At 40.5% G+C, this 22,286-nt stretch overlaps 1 protein-coding gene across 1 annotated transcript in view; it reads left to right on the top strand.

The window, feature by feature from the left end:
- Window positions 1–292: 292 nt before the first annotated feature.
- Window positions 293–22,286, top strand: part of slx4ip (SLX4 interacting protein) — a 34,560-nt gene continuing 12,566 nt past the window's right edge. The window contains exons 1-5 of the mRNA XM_058058917.2: window positions 293–465; window positions 7,398–7,487; window positions 7,743–7,869; window positions 20,803–20,880; window positions 21,975–22,063. Of these exons, the coding sequence (XP_057914900.2) occupies window positions 439–465; window positions 7,398–7,487; window positions 7,743–7,869; window positions 20,803–20,880; window positions 21,975–22,063 (411 nt within the window). The 5' untranslated portion in view covers window positions 293–438. The remainder of the gene's footprint in view (window positions 466–7,397; window positions 7,488–7,742; window positions 7,870–20,802; window positions 20,881–21,974; window positions 22,064–22,286) is intronic.

Genomic DNA, 22,286 nt, shown 5'->3' with positions numbered 1-22,286 from the left:
GTTGGTCCTACACATCAGACGGTCGCGTAGTTGCATTTTTTGAAAAACAAATTCTTTAAATAAGTGTCGATCGTTTTGCGTGTAAAACGCCATACATATTCCATTTATATATACCAGCACATGTTATTTTTTAGTTAATTCAGAATTTCATGTATTTTTAACGAAAAAGGGTTAAAAACCGACAGCCATTGAATGTGACGTAATATTCCTCAGCCTGAAACAAATTCAAAAGTACTGGCGGTTTGAAGTCAGTCCTTAAATTTTTATTCATTTAATATTAGTAGTACAAATGTTAAGATAATTCATTCTAAAGGTATAAAAATGTGGTTTTATTTAGTTTAAACCATATCTCTTGATTACTGGATGTTGATTACTGCTCAAAGTCGTAAACCGTGTGTACATTAGCACAGGAGAAAGTCTTTCGCCCTGTTGACTGCAATGGCTCCTCTCAAATTTGTCATTAAGGTAAGGTAAAACAACCACAATACACGTATCTAGTATTGCTGTAGAGTGTAGATACTGTTTCAGGATTCTGGTTATTTTTTTAATTGAAAGACAGGAACACAGAACTGAGCACCATTTTCTTTGTCATGGCAGATTTTTATACATACTATCATTACTATAATGCTGTGACGATTGATTGATTGCACTAAATTTATGTTAGATATATATTTATTATTTTTTCTGAACGAAATCATTCTATTTTTCTTATTTCAAGTTTTCCCACTAGAGGGAAGTAGTGGTACAATATTGGGTTTTAGTGTCATATTTTTAATGTTGTAATCTGTTAATTGTGTACATTATAACAGTCATAAACATAATCATAATGAAGTATTCAAAGGAGTATGTTTTGTAAATATCTATAGGGCGCTCTTACATGTATTTTATTTATCTTAGTAACAAGCTTATGCCACTAGAGGGAAGTATTCCCACATATTTTAAACGTCTTATCGCTGTATAGTCATCTCATGTGTCAGTGCAATTTATTTCCAGCTTCTGGTCAAATTTTGTGCAAATTTCCAAAACAGATCACCTCCTCAGAACCTTTGTTGATGGGCACTACAAACCGAACAAGACAGGAAACTCCATCTATTAAAAAGGCTGACTTGTTCATCCTTGGTCTGATTGTCTGTCAGCAATAATGCAACTCAGATGTTTTTGTTAAGTACAGGCAAAGCTTCTGAGCTCTCGTTTGTTGATGTTTCATTTATTGAGAGTTTTGAACAAGGGCTTCAAACATTTAGCACTGATCTCCACATCCTCTACCGTTCCATGTGTGCCTTTTTGACCAGATATTGCATTCGGTCCCTTTTATTTGTTTCATATGCATGCCTGCATACAGGCAACCCCTCCGTTCGGTCGGTTGTGGGAGAGTATAACGCTAGAGGTTCACGGAGGATTCCTTCCCACTGGGCACATAATGATACAGTTGTGTTATTCTGCCTGAGAAAATGCTTGGAGCCTCAACCACTTTCAACCAGCTCACCACAAACAAGCATGTAAGAAGGGATTGGGCTGAACAATGGCATTCAAGGCACTTCAGTTGGCTCCTCTTTCACAAATCTTGCACCACTGTCACCAGTGTTTTAAAGAATGGATTAGCTTCTTGAACGCCATTCTGCAAGGAGGCTTTATTTTTAGGAATACATGCGTGTTTTTTTGCAGTTCGCAAGGCTTGTGAAAGTATTTATGCCTTCTCTGATTCACAGTGCCATGTTTACTAGGCTGCTTACCAGCAGGTTTTATGACCCTTTCTTTTTCAAAGCAGCTCCCTCCCTCGTCTGGGGAAATGAAGGGGGTGCACCTTCTTAAATTGGCCCGTAGGCCTCGACTATGTAGTCAGCCACCACTTCATGGACCTCCCGAATAGGGCCTGCAGGCAAAAACACTGATCCACTGAAGTGCTGGCTGCCAGGACATTACCACTCTAGAACCCTGCAATCTGCCTTTTATTAGTAAAATGCACCACTGACATCTAATGTAGTAATCTGAGGCAGAAACCCACTAGTTTTTATAAGAATAAAAGGTTTGAGGTACCACAGAACATTTTCATGTCAGAGGTTTATGCACTGTTTAGTGTTGTTGTCACTCTGCAGATGAGCCCATATGGGACCACACATCATGTCTCTGTATTCAATCAGGACAGTTTGATAGAAACATTTTGGCATTTTCCAACAAAGGGAATCCTTCTCAAAGAGGTGACATTGATATATACAGCTTTATATTGTATATTTATATACGTAAACGACTTTTCATAAAGAAACCAGACATAAATTTGTATCCTTCTATTTCTGGAGGCAGTGTCTGTCTGAGTTTTGTTTGCTGTACTTTTCCCCAAGATATTCTTGTCCGTTCTTGCTGCTCAAATTCCACTCCTGGGTTGTGTCTCTTTTTATTATCAGAAAAAGAGGATTCAGGTGTGCTCACATTCACCTACACGACGGGAGCTTTGCACACAAATCATGGCGATGATATCCTCTTGAGCCACAGCACTCAATATCTGGCGGTTTGAAAAATTGGAGTGGAGACCTTTGTTTATTTTTTTCAAGGGGAAACCCAGGTGACTCACACAGAGAGAGAGAGAGAGTTTAGAGTGAGTCAAATAAAGCCCGAAAGCAAAGTTGTCACACCCACCTAGTGCACTCCCCCGGGTTGTTTGCAGATTTCCAAGAGGGTAAGAAAGTCCGAAAAAGGGAGAAATGGAAGTTTTACCGAGTGAGACCACATCTGCTGCCCCTTCTCATCTATAGTAAACACATGCGGCTGGTTAGTGTTGGCCTCTGAGCTAAGTGCAGTCTGAGAAGGTCTGGCTCTTATACGGCGCGATAGCAAAAGCAAAGGGCAGCGAGGTTGGGAGGTGGGTGAAGCTGCTCATAGTGTTTGGGCCTTGTGCCCAACTTGGAGCAGCAAGAATGGACAGCCAGGTCTGGAAAGGAGATAAGGGAAGGTAGAGTGTTTTTGGAACTGAAAGTGACATAGACCAGAGCCCTCCAGAGCAGAAGGGAAACATCAGTGGGTTTGAGTCAGGAATTGTTTATTTACAGCCTAAAAATATTATGGAGTTGTTTTGATTCTCATTTTGCCTGAGGAGGACAGTGGTGAGCTCATGTTTAAGATATTTCTGTTTTCTTTTGTTTTTCTATAGGCCATAGTTACAAGATTGGCAGCAGGGAGAATTAGGATAGAGAAGTTCAGCTTTGCCCGCAGGAAGACGCACTCCTATTCATTCACGTTGTTTCAGCACACAAAAGATAGCAAAACAAAGTTTCTGGTATTTATGTAGGGTTCCTTACCACTTTTCATTCAGGCTTTAGCCCCTGTTCAAAGATTAAAAAGCCTGTGGGAGACGGAGAACAAAAAGGTGCCGTGTCACTTTAGTATGCACGCGAAGAGTAACTTCCTTTCAAACTTGGCCCTTTTATCAAAGCTCGCTTTCCAAGAAGTCTTAGTTTTGCCTTTAAATTCTCGAATGCATGAATAGCAGCTCACAGATATGATAAATGAATATGTCAGGTGAATGAAGCACTTTGGGCCTTGGCTTAGTGTTTTTTGAAAGTTATGAGTGACCCACCGTATTTTACTATACTAAGTCACATTTTTTCATTGGTCTTGCAACTTGTATATGAAAATATGTATATAACTAAGATGTTTTTAAATGTTACTGCTAATTATGTTATCAACCTTGGCTAATTCAGTGGCTTTAGTGTGGAATAAGAATGGGAGCTCGGTGAACTCGCTTGTCGGTAATGTGCTTGTTGGACTCACCGGCTTGTTATTTTTAATTTAGTCGAGTTTAATTCAGCCTCCCAGGTATGTTCTTGATGCTATTGTGCAGCTGAATAACTGACTTGTCATACGTAAACATACCTGGTCACTTATTCAGCCCGTTTTTCTGGGTGCTATTGTTTAATTGAATAACTTGAATTAGTTACATTTTGTGAAATAAATGAGACTTATAGTCCGATGCAATTTTCATTTGTCCCTCGTTTATAGCAGTTAATTAATTCCAGACTTGACCGCGTTTTATTAATTTCTGCAATACAGGATTCGTTGTTAATAATGAGGAAGTTAATGAATAAATTATTTAATAAATGATTAAAAAATTAAAAATAAATTATAATTTTATTTAGTTAACAAATTGAGTCTATCCATAGTCAGAGCATAGAAAACCTGTTTTCTATGACTTTCTAGATAGGGTTTTTAAACATATAAGAGCCCTGTAGACATGGAATAATACGCTTATAGTCACCTTTACACTCCTATTATTAATTGTTTAGGAACCTCAGTTTTACAGTAACTAATAATAGACAAAGTCTACCATGAAAAAGCTGTAAACTAATAAATTTCTGGAAAACCGTGTTATAGCAAGTGAGTGATAAATGTACCGTGTTATTGCAAAGTACGACTGTATGTTTTTTTTTTTCCTTCTTCATGACTCTACTGATGCGAGTTATACTCCAGGGCGACTTATAGTCTGGAAATACGGTATGGCTTCTATTAAAGTTCAAGCCTCTACCTTTCTATTTTTTACACAAGTAAGCCTACGTAAGTCTCAAGCTGCTTGTGGAGAGCTCCCAAAAAAGGGGGTCACAAGTGGAGGTCATAGGTTATGGCAGTTCAACTCAGAGATTCACTCTTTGCGTAAGAAGATAACAAACTTAGACCACATGACGGAAATGTCCATGGATCCTTTTTGTAAAATTAGATTCTGTCACTTATGTCCCTGTTCATCCTGTCACACTCTAACCTATGTCCTATTAAAAAACATCAACCTGGCCCTTAACATTGCCACAGAATAGGGGATTTTTGTGCCCCCCATCCGTTTCTGGGTAAATTAATAGTTTTCTCATTAGTGTGATTTCATTAGTTTGCATTCCAGACATCCCAATGTCTCTGAGAGCATGTCACATGCTGTTTCTGTGTGAAGGGTAGACCGATGCTTATCGTGAATGCCTTATTTTCATTAAATCTTGTCTACTCTTCTAATGTGATAAAAGGAAGTTAGTCTAATGCTTGCTAAAGGTCTGGCTCTTTGCCCAAATAAAAGACACAATCAGAAGCTTAGAAATAACTCAGCTGTGTCTCTCCAAAGACTTTTTCAAGAAAACCTTCTGCTTCCTTCAAGAAATTGATCAGATTAACCTTGCGTTCTTCTTTAGGGTTCTATTAGCTTGTTTAAATTGAAGCCATGCATCCCATAGGCAGATCTTGTGATCCCTGACAGGATATATGTGCGGCAACTAGTTTCTTTGAGTCAACAGACACAGAATTACAGCTTTTGGTGCTGTATTTTAACAGGGTTTAAAAAACACCGTCCTCTTGCCTGTCTGTGAATGTCTGAAATATCTAAAGGGTTAGATACCCAAACCATCCGAGCTCTTGTCAAACAGCTCAAGAAACCACTGTGGGAGCCAACTTTTCTTTCTGTCCATTTTGATGGACAAGGTCTGACCCTGTGTTGCTAGGCTTTCCCACGCACGAGTAGTTGTTGGAGGCAGTCAGCTGAGGCCACCAGTCAACCATGGAGGGCTGAGCGACAAACAAAAGGCAGGGGATAGAGAGAATACTGATATGCAGAGAAAGGCTGACACATTTTAAATGTTACAACCAACCTGCCGGGTCATAGGTTGCTCTGCTCTGGGGTCTATTTGGTGTTTTGCAATTTCTCGTTGAGGGTTATGAAATGTCAGCTCACAATATTGTTTTCACTCTGTGGGGGTTTGAGACTGTTTTGCATAGTATTTTCAGAATTGGCATTGTGTTTGATTTGAAATGTGGTGATATTCTAGAGACATGCAGGGTTTCCCGTACAGTCATTTATTTTTAGCTTCCATGACAACATGGACCGCTTCAGTTGATTCAAGACTTAATCCTAGCACGTCTATCCAGCAGCGGCTTGATAGAGCCCATGTGATCACATAAGTGTTAATGTGTTAAGCATAGAGTCGGAGTGATGTCGGCTGTGTGTATTTTTCGTTAAAATCCAAAAAGGCTTTTCAGCTGAGTACAATACTTGTCATGCACAAGTTTCCCGTGGTGGCACCGGAACCGGGGAAGGTTAATACGACCAAACTCATTGCACATTTGAAGCCCAGTTACATGGTAAAAACCCGTGGGACGACAAGAAGTCATTAACTATAACAGAAAAGATGACCAACCCCTGTCAGTGGTGAGTAAAGTCATGATTAAATGCTTAATTGAGCACCTGGGACCTATGCCGAGTCGTCGCTACATACTGTAGTTAAAAAAAACACCGGTGTACCCCAGATGCATAAAAAAGTAAATGGGTCAGTTTTTCTCATACCTACAGATTATTGTTCGTTCTTGGAGTATAATCACTTGATCGATCCTTTCACAGTACAGAATAAGTAATACAAGTATGTATGATTCGTGCTGATATTGAACCTTAATGAATTAATTGCTGCACTCCCATCATACTGAGTACAAGGCCTTAGGAAAGTCCCTCAGGACCGGCTTGCTGAGTTTAGCCATTCGGTCTGTTACTTCAGCTCAGTAAATGGTTCTGGCGAGAAACATAGCTTTGAGTGTCCCATTTTCTTCAATGAATAATGTCTTCTGGTGATGCACATCCGTTTCCCATTCTACACAATGTGCTTGAAATCTGTTTTGGTCTGTAAATATTTTTTTTTTCTCTATTTTATTCATTTTGTTCCATTTTGATGCGTCACAGTTTTCGGGCAGTCCTTGTTATTCTCTGTTTTATGTTAAGGGTGGTCTCGGTCCATGACTGGCTTGTCCAGAGAAAAGGGAGGTTCACATGAGACCCACAGCCATTTTTTTTTCTCTGCAGTAGGTAGATTTTGCACTCATGTGTAAACCATAATCAGACCAGCTTGAGAAAGATGTAGCAGCCAGTTAACCAGCCGCGTCATTTCTGGCTTCCCTGTCCCTTGTGGCTTATTGCCATTGACACAATGATGTAGGGCTTCAGGAATCCACTCAGCATCCCTGTTCTTAGCTCTCTACGACACTCGGGAACATAGAGAGTCCTCCGTGGCGTTTAATCCCCTGTCATTAGATTAACTTATTATTTACAGGGCGCATTTTTTGGATTTTTTTCAAATTGGAGGTATTCGATATAGTGACTGAATTACAAAGCCTGTAAAAGAGGAACTCAGCATTTTATGCTGAGAGCGGGGACACACAAGGAGACACACATTGCTGTCATTTTTTTGGTTTTGTTGAGGTTGGTTGAGAGACGCTTAGAAAGAGACTAGGGAGGACTGCTGTGAAAGGCCCGGGGTGATGTTTGAGTACATAGGGGGTCATTTGGGGTTTGTTTCGCTGTCAATCACCCACACTCTGATTCCCTTTGTTGTCTGTGAGCTCAATACCCCCTCAGCAACCTGTGGCTGTCCTTCCTCATTGTGTTACAGTGTGGGAACTTTGCTGTGCTGGTGGATCTCCACGTCCTGCCCCTGGGCGGCCAAGACGACGCCAGCTGGTTTACTACAAGCTATATCAAGGTACAGACACAATGAGAGGGGTGTGTGCGTGATTAAGTCTGTTAGTTGAATATATAGCTGCTGTACTGCTTGGGACCTTTGAAAAGGAAACAGTAGTGTGGAATCTGAAATGACTTTGTGTCTTGTGTCTGTTTTATTGTTGCAATCTTCTCACCTACGTGTTGTGCACTGTCTACAAGTCCAATGACAACATGCATTTTTTTCAGTCATCCTATAAGATTTAGGTAAATTTAACAATATGTCATTGTTTTGTAGGAAGTTACAACCCTGGTCCGTGATGCTGTGGATCAAAGAGTTAAGCACTACACAGAAACCGTTCTTCACAGAAATCAGTCAAAACACAGAAAGGAGCTAGCACCTGCTTCCGCATTTAGCGTTAAAGGTAACAATTTTATGACCCACATTACACTCAAGACAAATAGCCAATGCTTGTCTAGTGTATTTTCTCTTCATTACAGGAAATACCAGAGCGGTCTTAATGTGTTTGCTATGGGTATTTGTTGTTATTTTAGGGTAATTACTACAAGTTGTGCTTCTTTTTTTGTGTTTGTTTTATCCGTACAAAGCCATAGTACTTATTTACCCCTGACTCAGTGATCATTGTGCTAATTAACCATTTTACATTTGTAAGACTTATTAATGTCAAAATGATCAAGGTTATGGAGGACAAAAGTCAAATCAGTTCCTATTTTCAGACTTAAAGGGTTATGTACGGTAAATGGTGCAAAATTGTGTGGCTTTTTCTTGATATTCAAGATCGTAGAGATAGTTTAAATACAAAGGTCGGGGAGAGAGAGAGTCAGTTTTTTGTCACTGATTTGCTGATGTTCTTTAAAATATTATGTCATGCTACTCTGTGATTCAAGGTGAATAAGGTAACAATAATAAGAATAAGGTCACATTTTCTCTTTGTTCGTCATCAATAATTGCAAATGATATTTACACATGGTGTCTGAGGAAATTCAATCCGTCATATAAGTACATGTTCACTGTCACTCTCTGCCAAAAAGATACGCCTTTTGTAACTTTTTCTCAGCGCCTTTATCAGTTTCTCCACAGCATTTCAAATTGTGGGGTGGGCCGATTTGAATGCTCTGCCTATTTACCTAAGTGTATTCCCAACCACCCAAGCATATACCTTTGATGCACCGCCTTCAGAGGAAACCCCCCGTCCCCACAGCTGCATGTTATACTGCAAACAAGGTTGTCACAGGTAGCAGTTACGGGCAGTTTAACTGGACTCACTCAGCAGGGCAGCCTTGATTGTGAGAGTGGGATTACAGAGCAGTCAGCCCCATAAAGTTTCTCCTGTGGCTACATCACAGCCTCTCACGCTACTCTCCACTAGTCCAGCCTTCTGCTTCGATATAACGGTGTATTCAGTAGGGGTGTCACGAGACACTCAATTCACAAGAGGAGACAATACACGAGATTGAGACTAATATTTACCGTAATTTCCGGACTATAGAGCGCACCTGATTATAAGCCTCACCCACTACATTTTTAGAGGAAAACCGATTTTGTACATACACAAGCCGCACCTGTATATAAGCCGCAGGTGCCCACATTAAAACATTTAAACATATTTACAAAGAAAGACGGTGCACAGAGAGAGTTTTCAAAGTTTTAATAATATAACTTAACAATAATAATATAACTTTCTTCACAAACGGTGCCTGTGACGCACCAGTAAAACGGTAGCAACCATGGTAACAACACGCTAGCAACACAATAGCTGGTCTTTTTACATTGCTCCAGTTCTTCCCGCTGCCGTTTTCCAGCGTCTCACCATGGATTCGTTTATGCCAAGTTTACGTGCAGCAGCTCTGTTTCCTTCTTTATCGATCAGCTCGATTGCTTTTTAGCTTGAAAGCTGCGTCATATGCCTTTCTTTTTGCATTTTCCATGATGAGGGTATGTTCACGCTAATTTCATTTATGCACAAGACAAGAAGTTGCAGTCTTCCTCGACGCATATATGTATTCCATCGGTCTTAATCTTACCTTTTTTACTTGAGAGCCCCTGGCGGCCGTTAGAAAGATTACATAAATTGGCCGCATCACTGAATAAGGCGCAGGGTTGAAAGTTTGGGAAAAAAGTAGCGGCTTATAGTCCGGAATTTACGATACTTTTAATAAAAGTACAATGAAAAAAAATGACAATATATTGCAACAATGTCAAACATGACACAATACACAGACTGAATTCTCTTCACATGGCAATGTGTGATTGATTGATTCATTTATTATCGTCCCAAGCCTAGCTCTCTAGAGTTTTTTTTTTTTTTTTTTGAACGAGAAACTTGTTTTAATCTTGCTAGGTTTTGGGACACGCCATCTCATGACACCCCCAGTATTCAGCATTTAATAAGTTTTTGCAAAGATACACAATGTGATTGCAGTCATCCGGCAACAACAAGTGTGAATCCATGGGGCTGTGTGGAGAGTTACTGTAGATCCTGCCCCTGTGCAAGGTGTGAACAGACTCTCGGTGTAAAGTTACTGAAAAGACTAACTCATATTCCTCATGACAGACTGAAGAGAGACAGACATCTCTAATGATGGAGATCACAGGCTGAGTCTCTGCAAACACACAGACACAAACACACACTCTCCATTGTGTGAAGGGGACTACCAGCATGTCAGCAGGGAAATATGCATGTAAAAATGATTAAGGTTCTTGTAGCTTTGCCAGAAAGAATGTAGCCAGTGGAACATGACTCCATACATATCTGCAAATGTACCCTTGTCGGAACATAAAAAGGTACAGCTCCTCGAATGGGACTATGCAGTTCATGTTCTCTGGTCTTATTAAAAGGTCTTAAGTGAGTGTAATTACATTCTTGGTCTTTTCATTGTCCCTTGTGAGGGAGGTGGCTGAACAGTAAAAGGTGGAGACTGTGAGAAGAGAGCAGGCAGGCAGGAGCCATAAAAAGGGGAGGAAAGACCATAAGCTTCATCCACCTAACCTCGGGGTAGGTCGGTCATTAATTGTGCAAGCAGGTCAAACACTAACCTGCAAATCCTCTCACAGAAGTCCTTCCAGATTGTCTGTTGCGAGACATAATATTGTGCATACAATTCTTTTTAGCACAGAACCCGAGTTATAGCCATATTCTTTCAGAGGAGAATTGCTAAAATGTATACTCTATATACATACGGTAGTTGAAGTGGATATAGGAAAATGTGGATTTGCACTGATGGTCTGTGCCAATAATGGGCGGATGGAGTTTTGTATCAAGAGAGCAGCGTTGTTGTTCTTGTCGTGTTTGAGCTTATGCCAGCTGTAAGGGCAGAGTAACAACTTCAGCTGTTGGCACATCAAATTAGCCATCAACAACTTGTAGCATTACAAGCACCTCCAGTGCAAGTGTTTTCGAGTCATAGTATAGGAGATTGGTGACATGCTAGGAAAAACAAAGCAAGTCTATTTGCAAGGATGTAAGTATTTTCTTTCCAGTTTATGTGACGGAGCATTTTGTTTTCAAACAATAGTGTTCTTTCCTGCTAATTATGGTGGGTAGCATTGCCAAAAACAGAGGATAGAGCTAATAATCGATGTGCCATCAATTGGCACAAATTCTCTGCTTGGCTGAAGCCAGCAAAAGTGCTGTTGAGCCACTCTTAATAGTTTGAATGTGAAGTTGAGTTACATTCATAAAGATCTATCTCCACTATAACTCCAAATAATCCTTATTAATTGGGTTTGGTAAACATGTCAGGAAAAAAAGATGTACATCCTATTATTATTACTGTTGAGATGTCTGCAGCTAAATAGTATCGCGTGTCCATCCCTTAGGATAACATAGTCCCTCTTTTTTTTTTTTTTAACCCAGGCTACTTGACTCCATCATTATCTCATAGTGATGTGATTTATTTATGTTTTTAGAGAGATGAACAGAGGGAACTTTTCCCACCAAACATCTTGGCTCCGGACAAGCATAATGGACACGTAAGACTTTTAGAAGCCTAGGAAAATGAGATCCTGGGACGGGGCTGGCCACCCCCTTGGCTCACTGAAGTTAACACATCCGCATTTCTTTGAATAATTACAGATTACAAACAAGTGCAAAACAGTGTATTTCTTTTTATTTGCTTCTACGACAAGTGTTTTGCAGCCGGATGTCTTTGATCTGCTATAAGTGATGATGTAGGAAAGCTCATCACTTCCTGCAAGGCCATTCTGAAGATCAACTTTGTGTTTCAGAATCACGCAGTGTTAAAATGGTTGTGGCAAAGCCTCCTGGTGGTACCCTGAGGGCAATTCAGCCCATGGCAGAACCAGAACCGGGTACTACTTCCTCTTCCTGCACAGGTGCCAGGGCTTAGAGGGGAGGGAACACCTGCCAGCCTGTTTCCCCATGGCCACTGCAGGCTGGAAAGGCATTTTCCCAGGCTCCCCAGATGAATGGTCACTAATAGCCGTGGGAGAGGGCTTTGCAAGTGCTGCACAGTGTACCACTGACTCCTCTTGGCAGCCCTATGAAGGGGGCTTAAGGCAGCCTGACCATGGTCATTGTAGGAAAAGCACAAGTGCTGTCGGATTTCTTTACTCTTGGAATATGTATTACAAATGACCAAAGCAGAGGATGTGTGGTTGTTCTCTATAAATTCAAATTTTTGTTTTGACCTCCACTCAAAATCATATAAAAAAACAATGAAAAAAACTTTCAATTAAAATGTGAGCAACTGCGACAATTGTTTCTATGTTGCAAGTAAAGACATAGCGCTTCCTACTATTTTCTTCCTTGTCTCCTCTCTCAGCCATCACAACTCCTACTATTTATGTGTGCGGCTGCTATGTAAGGAACTCGTCTGTAAATAGAGAGGTATGCCAGTGGCAGAGTTACCTGCCCTGCTATATGTTACCGGGCACATGGCAGCTTGCGATTAAAGCAAGGGTGAAACAGAGACCTGTGACAGGAACAAAGGAATTCCAAGGCCTAGGCTCAAAATGGATCTTGATCAGAGTCGCCGCTCCCGCTAGCATTCTCTTTTACCCGCTCACCCTCCCATCTCTGGCCCCTGCTGAGCAACCCCCTTTCTCCAGCGCTATGTGGTGTTGCCGTGGCTCTTAAAATTCCGCTTGTATGGCCCCCCGCTTTTCTGATAGGACAGTGTGACACCACTAATAACCACTCCCATGCACACTCAGACGTGTGCACTTTTAAGCATATCCTCTCCTCTGTACTCTAGTGTCCCTACTTTTAGGTTTTCTCACTTTCTGTTCTTAACCTCTTCTACAAGGTCAGCTGCAATTTCTTTGGACATAACCACAATCCCTACCATTGCTGTCACACTACACTCTTTTCCCATATAATTAGGCCCTGAGCCTTAGCACAGATCACATTCATGTGACCGTTCACCACATTCTAGCCGAGTGTACTGAACACATTCTCTTGAACTGAAGTTAAGTGGTCAGCCTGGCCAGAAGTTCTTGTTTCAGCAATTACTAAAATGTATCTTTTTTTCACAACTTTTCTATCTGATTCTATCTTTGGTGGGGGGGAAACATCGCTTTTTCATTCCTTGTCTGCAACTCTGTCAACCGGTTAAATGCTAAATTTGCCTTACGTTGTAAGGATTGCACATTTGACCAAAGACGTATTTAAGCCTCTGCATTACTTTTAAAAGAAATGAAATGAACACAACTAACACGAGTAACAGTGAACTCTCTGAACTCTAATTGTGCCTATCTGCTATTTGACACTGGCAGCCAAACCTTGAAATGCCATGTGTGTCAGGGTTCATTTATATGGACTAATAAACAGAGCATAGCAGTTCCACACTGGACCCAGCGAGAAGAGACAGCCTCATCCAATGAGACCTTGATCTGAGTTTTCAATTGCAACAGTGCATAACTCAAGTCCACAAACTGCTTTTGCACAACATGAATCCATCCTCCTCCCTTGTCTCTTAATTCCCATAATATAAACAGTGGTAGCACTTTGAAATAGTTGTGCCTAACTATGCTGTGAAATTAATTAAATATGACAATCTGTATTGTGACTGTATTTATCTCCGCTGCTTACATTTCCGAGAAGAAGATTTCCTGCTGATGATTACTTGGTTAGTGTGGCAAAATACTCCTCACCACTTTGGTCACATGTTGCATTATGGGCTGGCCTGGGCTACATGCTGTGGCGTATTTTGTAACTCCGTCGTAGGGGTCACCCAAATGTTAAATTGAACACTCATGTGCAAATATTGTTTCAGGTGGTCGTTGTGTTGGACGATAAGGCACAGTGCACTGCTACAGCCATAGTTACACACAGGGTGATGTCCTTCCAGGAAAGCCCCCACTTTCTTTCATATGGGTAACTTCCTCATGTTCTCTCATCTTTCACACCTCCATCTCTCACTTACTTCTAGTCCTAAGTCTTCACCCACGCTCGTGGACAGTGGGAGGCGGTCCACTTCAAAGCTGAGCACTGATGTCTTGCTGATTCAACTTCTGGTCCTAAAGGAGAGCACAGGATTTTGAGATTTCCAACATGATGTTATGGCATGTTCATGACAGTAATGACTTTAAAAAAAAACTGTGTTTATACAGAGTGTAATAGTTTTCTTCACCCATAGGAAGAAAATCACACTGACTTGATTTGTTTTCAGTTCAAATCCTATTCAAGCATTGGCTTCAACTGCTTTATGTACATGATTGCTTCCTTGCAAGTGATCTTTTCTTCCATCCCTTGGCACTGCTACTATGACTATACTTTGCCAAGTTTCAGAACTATCGTCATGCACATTTGCTCTTCTAAGAAATCCTCTCAGAAACCCAGTTAAGCATTTACGTGGCTAATAGATTGTTTTTCTCTGGCAGATATTAGGCTGTGTTAACCAAATTTCACTCAACATCCGTGTCATGTTTACATGACATTTTGTTACTGGGAAAATGTTAAAGCTCACTGAAGTTTCTTCCTAGCACCCACGTTGTTGTTGCCACCATCTCAGCACTTTTGGGTGTGTTGATCTTAGACTAATGTTTGGTCTCCAATCATTTATGCCATTGACCAACAAAATTGGCCAACAGTCATTGGTGAAAGTGCAGGATACCTGCTATTTAAAGTGTGTTTTATGTAGAGCACAAGATGTGCCTACACAGGCGAATGAAAAATTATCACTCAACTCCGACTGCATCACCGACAAGCCATGGAACACTGCGATATGAAAGAACCTTTCAGAAAAAGCTTCATATTCTATACATAGGTTGTACCACATGAGAGCCACAGAATGGATTTTAGCATGAGCCATATCCGGTTCTGCCAGGAATGCGGATGGTGTAGTGTAGTGTAAAGTATGCCCGTGTTCAAATGTATCAGGATATGAATAAAGCGAATGAAGTCTGATCCCATCCTCGCCTTTGACCCCAGTCTGAGTGGCTCTGTCTTATGTCCGTTTCACTTTATTGCCCTCATCAGTCTGTTTGCCTTTTGGTTTGTTGACTTTTCTTTCCTCTCATTGTTTTTCAAGGAAGCGGTGAAAGCTGCAGGGATGTGTGCTTGTTTTGTGTGTCTATGTGAGTCAAGTAGATTTTCCAAGCCTTGGCACCAGCAGTCTTTTCCGTATTTGTCCTGTGGTATGTTACACCATGGCATCTTCAGAGATGCGGTTCTGTAAGGGCCCTGCGATTGGCTGCTGACCAGTCCAGGGTGTACCCTGAGTCTTGCCCAAAGACAGCTGGAATAGGCTCCAGCAAACCCACAAGATTTCAAAGCAATTAAAAAACATTTATTGTGTATTGAATCAAGTACAAATGAAAGATTAAAGTCAATGTTCTGCTTTTTTGTGCTCTATACCATTGTGGGCTACAATTGCCACATAACGGGACCTCACATTGTCAAGCAGAGGCATGGAGAAAATGTTTGTGGGAGAGAAACATGAATGTAAGCTTACCATGCGAGAACCTGGGCAGAGGGCCAAGAGCAACTTTGTGCTGTGCAGAGCGTTCTGAAGTTGGAGGAACAGCTGATGTCTCGGGCCATGCTGTTTCCCTGGTTCCCAAATCTGTGTCCAGACATCCTCGTCAAACTTGTCCTGGGAATTGGCAAAGTCTACCCACCAGGGAACTCGATGAGAATAGTTGGAGAGCTAAACATGAAACTAAAGGATTAAATCAAAGCTTCTAAAGACATAGGAAGCCATGAATGTGCAATGAAAGATACTTGCTTCCGCCCGTTCCATTGCTTTTTATGGGCAAGGGAAACTCCACTCCTGCCTCTCGCCCAAAGACAGCTGGGATAGGCTCCAGCATACCCGCGACACGCGTGAGGATAAGCGGCATAGAGATTGGATGGATGGATGGGCAAGGGAAAGTATCCAGAAATATGAACCTGCATTGCACTTGGATACATTTCCAGAATGGTCACCCATGTAGGTGGCCATTGTTTACCTATTTTATAAATCCAGATAAAAGAAAAATAGCCAACTGTCCAAACGGATGTGCTTGATAAATATTCATCATGATCATCATCATGGACAGTGATCCCAAACATGTGTTCAGAAAAGCATTGGTGTTTAGGGATTTATGTTTCTGTGTGTTCGTAACTATCACCTGATGACTTTCCAGCCTCTAGACGTAAGCCCAAAAGTCCTATAAATAACCAAGGAAATGAAGATGACTGCAAAACACAGTTCAAAGAATACCCTGAGGGACCATACCAAGACTTGTACTCAATTGACATCAATGTCTTTCAAAGCCAAACCCCCAACTGCATCTGTGTCATTGGTGTGTGAACAAAGTGTGTTAAATTCCCAACCATTGCAGCGTCCAAGTTGACATTATAAAAGAACTAAATGGATGTCAAAGGAAAATATTTATACTGAGAAATTGACCGTTGTATTCATGAGTGACATGTACATGCTAATTATGTACTTTAGCCCCTCTACTGTATTGGGTGTCATTCAGGTATGTGCCATTGTACCAACCACCTCAAAAGCTCCACATGCTTTTTGACTGACAGTTTGGGTGGAATTGCTTGCACGACATGCCCAATTGCCAGAGAAACAGGGATAAGGAATGTCAGACACAGGCTGAAGCACAGCTCTCGTTTTATCACAATTTTATTTTATTACCAAGTTCATAGTCAATTCTCTTATTATTCTTTTCACCTGTTATGTACATTTTGCAAATGTAATTTTATTGAACAAAGAAGTCACATTGTGGATTTGACTGTTTATTAAGGTACCATATGTTCATAACTCTTGACTGAGCTGTCCAAATGTTTAGCTTTAGGCACCTAAAAGCTTTGAAGGGATCAAAAGCATTCCACAAGGAGATGCAAAGATGCAGCCTGTCATATGGGAAAACAAAAGCATATGGATGGTCTTTTTAATTGGTCTTTCTGTATGAGGGTCTATTTGTTTTTTTCAACTGAAAATCAATCTTCTTATTAATATTTTAGGAGCTGACTCGCATTATTTATGTACAGGTATCATTTTGTCTTAGGGAGCTTTACAGGAAAGTACACTAGTGTATGTGATTTTATGAACAATATCAGCAGCAATAACTCTTATAGTGAAAAACTGAAAAACTCATTCATAATTCAAATCTTAAAAAATTGTCAAATTGTTTGACAGTTATAAATGAGGGCTGAGGAAGAACCAAGATGTTATGTGCACAAAGAACCAATGTCAGTCTTCATGATATCGCTATACTGTTTGAATCCTGCCACAAATACAACATGAAGAAATATAAAAAAGCAAAGGCGCTGTCGTTAATCACGAGCCAGAGGGCTTAACTGTACAATTGTGGCAGGTTTGTGTCCTGCTATCTGTGTAATTGCATGCCATTATTCCCCCAAAAAGACTGCTTTTTTTTTTTTTTTAGGCGGATAATTAGATGCTTTGTGCAAGAGTTGAGATGACATCAGATAACTGAGAAAGGAAATTCATTCAGTCACACATGCATCTTCACGCTTGTGTGAGCCAGGCCACAGTTTTGTTGACAACATGCTAAACACCATGTTGACCTTTTTTTTTCTTCCAATTTTAGATCAACTTTTTTCACAGTAATTAGTAGATCCCTATTTCTATATTACTATGTTTTGCTGGCTGACTGAAGTCATTTGATTAAAATGAAAGCAATATTAGCTCTAGAGTTTTACATCTAATGTCAATTATGGATTCCAATCTCAGTCTGGCCTCTCTGACTTTATCTGAAGCCTCTAACAAGTAATGTCCCTCTGATGTACTCGTTCCTGATCTTATCCATCCTGGTCACTCCCAATGAGAACCTCAGCATCCTCATCCCTGCTACTTCCAGTTCTGCTTCCTGTCTTTTCCTCAGTGGCACTGTCTCTAGACCAAACAACATGGCTGGTCTCACCACAGTTTTGTATACTTTTCTTTTCATTTTAGCTAAAACTCTTGTATTACACATCATGCATGACACTTTTATCCACCCGTTCCATCCTGCCTGCAAACGCTTCTTCATCTCCTCTGTTCAATTAATTACAGTTTGAGTTTAAAAATTTTGAAAATAATCGTTAACCGTTTATCTTGTGCTTCCAATTAAGGCTATCCTCTGGGAGGTGTAGGTAAATAAGATATGCCTTTATTCGTCCCTCAGTGGGGAAATTTGCAAATAAATGTCCTATGTACAGTTCGAGAAACCAATTTACAATACACTGCTCTTATTATTATTATTATTATGGATTTGTCAATATTCAATGTATATTGTCATCTCCTGTGCTAAGTAACTTATCTGTTACATGTCTGTAGTTTTCACTTTCTAACTACAATATGAATATGCAAATAGAAAAAAAAAAACGACTAAGAAGTCAACTTTGTAGACAAAACAAGGAAAAACAACACTGAAGTACCTTGGATGTTCCAAGGGATGAACTGACATGCTGAGCCATCCAGAAATGTTGAGCAGTTTACAAAGAAACCACTTTATGGCGTGTTAGCCAGACCCATGCTTTCAGTCAACAAATTCCTACCAGATTAGGCAACAGGCCACCATGTCTACTCGGTGCATCTTGCATACCGTGAGTAACATTCCATGAGAAATGGAGCTGAGGCCCAAGAAAAGGTTTCCAAGCTCACGCCAACCTGGGAGGTCATGTTATATGACAACAAAAGAGTTTGATTGGTTATCATATTTTTGAAAACTGCATCTTCCCCTGTAGCCGTCAACAGTGTGTCAACAAAATGTAAATTCTTGCAATTTTGCAACTGGTCGTAAAATTGAGATCAGGAGCCTATTTTGGTATACCTTGTACAGCATCGATAGGCAAATTGCGGCCCGTGGGCCACATGAAGCCTATCAGGCATTTCCAAATTCCTTTCTTTTTTTAAAAACCTTTAACAAAGTGTGACCAGCAACCTGACTTGCAGTGCTATTGTGGCACACTTGAGTCACCAATAGAGGCGGACATAAGGTGTAGCTTGTACAAAAAAGCTATCCAATCAACAACACACATGACACACAAAAGTAACCTTCCTACGGCGCCATGTGGGCATACACACAAATATCTATGCGCAAAAACCCTGCCATAAAAAAACAACAGCTTGTGGGTAGGTTGTGGTATTCTTTCTCCCAACATTTTGCCATGTTTGTCCCGTTTTTGCTCGATTGCAAAATATGTAGAGGTCATCAGAACAAGTAAACATCAGATCAAGTAAACAAGGAAGAGTTAACATACTCTTGATATCCAATGTTTTATTTTCTATAGTTTATATTGCTGTTACAGCTTGACAACCCAGCATGCCCTGCGGGCATTTGGAAATAACAGTTTTAAGTTAATGTCCTTAGTTGTTGATTCATGTGATGCGTTAACTTGCTGTGGATTTGTTGGGTATTTGTTTCGTTGTACCGTGATCAAGTACGTCATTTTGCTTGATATAACCTATATCACCTGTATAGATTACAGCTTGACAACCCAGCATGCGTTGCGGGCATTTGGAAATAACAGTTTTAAGTTAATGTGTTAAGTTTAGCGCTTAGTTGTTGATTCATGTGATGCGTTAACTTGCTGTGGATTTGTTTGGGTACTTGTTTCGTTGTACCGTGATCAAGTATGTTGTTTTGCTTGATATAACCTATATCACCTATATAGATTACAGCTTCACAACCCAGCATGCCTTGCGGGCATTTGGAAATAACAGTTTTAAGTTAATGTGTTAAGTTTAGCGCTTAGTTGTTGATTCATGTGATGCGTTAACTTGCTGTGGATTTGTTGGGTATTTGTTTCGTTGTACCGTGATCAAGTACGTCGTTTTGCATGATATAACCTATATCATCTATATAGACGGCCCCCTCATGCCAAATTTTTTAACCCAATGTCGCCCTCAAGTCAAGACTTTTTCCTACCCCTGTTGTAGCGCTATTAAAATAGGTAGAGCTACAAATGAGATATTGTGTCCTCTTTTCCCTATCCTGTAGGTTTATTGTTATTTTTGTGAGACGTGTGGACCGAAACACACGTATCATTCACATGCTCTGGGAAAATTCAGTCTTGAAATAATGCAGCTGTAGGAGTTGTTAGCTTGCCATCACCCGCATTGATTTTGGACAATCTTTATCTTCTTCTCTTACACACCTGACCAACAAAATGACTTGAACTCGAAGAGAAGAGGTTTTCTGACTTGAAATTGAATTGAGTAAATATTATAGTTGTATCAATGATCCAAATCAATGCTAGCACACAACCTGCTGAACAAAGAAAGATCGCCATAATAACTCAAAAGAAGTGTCGTTGTCAGAGTTGAGCAGGCTTATTGTATTGTTTCTGCAAGTCTCTCAAAGGGATGGAACTATTTCTTCCAAATGGTTGTGAAGAGTGCCTGTCCAAAATCTGATATGGGTGCTCAATTTCATTGGATGATCTACTGTAGCATTCATCCATTTATTTATTTTCTGTACTGCTCATTTGGTTTAGGTCAGTTACGTCCTGTCAGTCACAGATACAGGGTTCCTATGCAAAGTATAAAAAATATGGGATTTGATTTTACATGATTTTCTGAGAACTGGCATAAAAATCCCAAATATCGTTATAATAATGGTTGGCTAAGGAGTCCAAATGGACACAAAATGCTGAATGCAGACTTTGTGTTCAATCTTTTGACATCTCCAATGAGGGTGGCGGCGGTTGTGAGTCGGTATGCAGGGGAAAAAGCACTGTCGTCTGTTTGCCACCTCCTCTGTAACGACAAGTGTCACTACATTTTTTTATAAGTATAAGACAATGTCCAAGGGCTGAGCTACCAGTGGAAATTAGGAACCCTGCAGAAATTAACTCATAAAAGTTCCCCCTGTTCTTAGTGCTGTCTGTCTAAATTGACTGTGCTAAGTGTCATTTTTTTCTTTGCAGGAAAAAACTTCAACTTGGTTGCCAATTTTCTGAAGCGTCACTTTAACCTCCGATGTATTGTGAAGCAGCTTCCCGGTGGTATGTAACCCATATGTTTTCGTGAATCATTACCCACTTAAATGAATCAGAAATAGACATTTCAGTCACTCATGCTCAGCCAAATTTCCCACAGAAAGAGCAAAGCTCTCCGTGTTGGTATTTTTCCCCCTCACTTATTTTTATGTCCTGTCCCTACCTGCATGGGGTGTTGTTGAGAGCAGGCAGACGGTAAGTGGTTCCCGTGAGACGCCGTCGAGAGTGGGCGAGTTCGCGAGATTGTCTATGAGTGCAGTGGAAATATATCTCCATGGCTCATCTCGTGTCTGTGACCCTTAGCCACCTTTTCATGGGACCAACACGGCTCTTTTCCTGTCAGTAAAGTTAATATCTGCTCCCTCTGGGCAGGGATGTTTAAAGACAGTACTGACCTGCTGCAGACTGACTGAGATGATGGCTTTCTCAGCAGGTCTGTTCCACATCAAATTAGAGTCAGTCTCTGGGGTCATAGGTTGTTCATGTGGGCCCACTGTGGGTTATACATTGTGGTCATTTTTTGCCATTTTAGACAACCGTTAAACGCTTTTTACACCGATGTGATTATAAGCAAAAGTGAGTTTTTTGTCAACCGAACAACTAATTCTGACAAGTTTTTAACTTTTAATAAGACCATAAAACCGCCAGAATTTAGATTCATGTTATTTTGACTGCATCCCACTATACGCCTGTGTTAAATGGAAGACATAACATGTTGTCATTTTTAAATTAGACTATTAACCAGCAGAGACAAATGGATAAATCTTGCCTACTTCAGCGGATACGTCCAAATGACTTCATCTCAAATGAACGGAGGACATTAAAATTGATTTATTTCACACTGAAAGTACTAAATCTAATGTAGCTGTGGCATTAGCATTTCCTTTTAAATGATGGAACATAGCACTCCCGAGAGGTAATATTTCATGCTCGTAAAGCTGTACGACTATATACATACACCGTCATTTTCTATTTGAAAGTAACTACTTTTGGTTTGTCCTGACAAACCTCCACAACAATCTTTCTTGTCTGACGTTGACGCTGAGCCCAATTTATTTACTAGTGTGATTTGCGTTGCTTCTTTGCTTGCTTTCCTTCAGAGTTGCGTGTGTTTCCCGAGCGCTACGTGGTGTGCGTAAGCCGTCCAGAGGATGCTGCAGTGCACTATGGAAAACTGAACCCAACCACAGTGAGTATTGTTTATACTATATTTCCTCTTCCAGGCGCCTGGCAGAAGATTCTGCAAAATCCGCTGTTGCCAAACAGTGCTCTCACTTTAAATATGATGTTCATGACAGGGGGTGAGGCTGTGTTTTTAGCCTGTTTATAAAAATAAAAAAAAAAGTTCTTCCAGCTAACCAATCACCTGAGCCAGACAGTGTTGTTGTTGAAAACCTCAACCTTACTGTGCA

The sequence above is a fragment of the Doryrhamphus excisus genome, linkage group LG20 (assembly GCF_037039965.1).
Source record: "Doryrhamphus excisus strain RoL-2023G ecotype Guam linkage group LG20, RoL_Dexc_Guam_v1.1, whole genome shotgun sequence".
In the NCBI taxonomy this organism is placed as follows: Eukaryota; Metazoa; Chordata; class Actinopteri; order Syngnathiformes; family Syngnathidae; genus Doryrhamphus; species Doryrhamphus excisus.
This window is presented reverse-complemented; position numbering and strand designations above follow the sequence as displayed.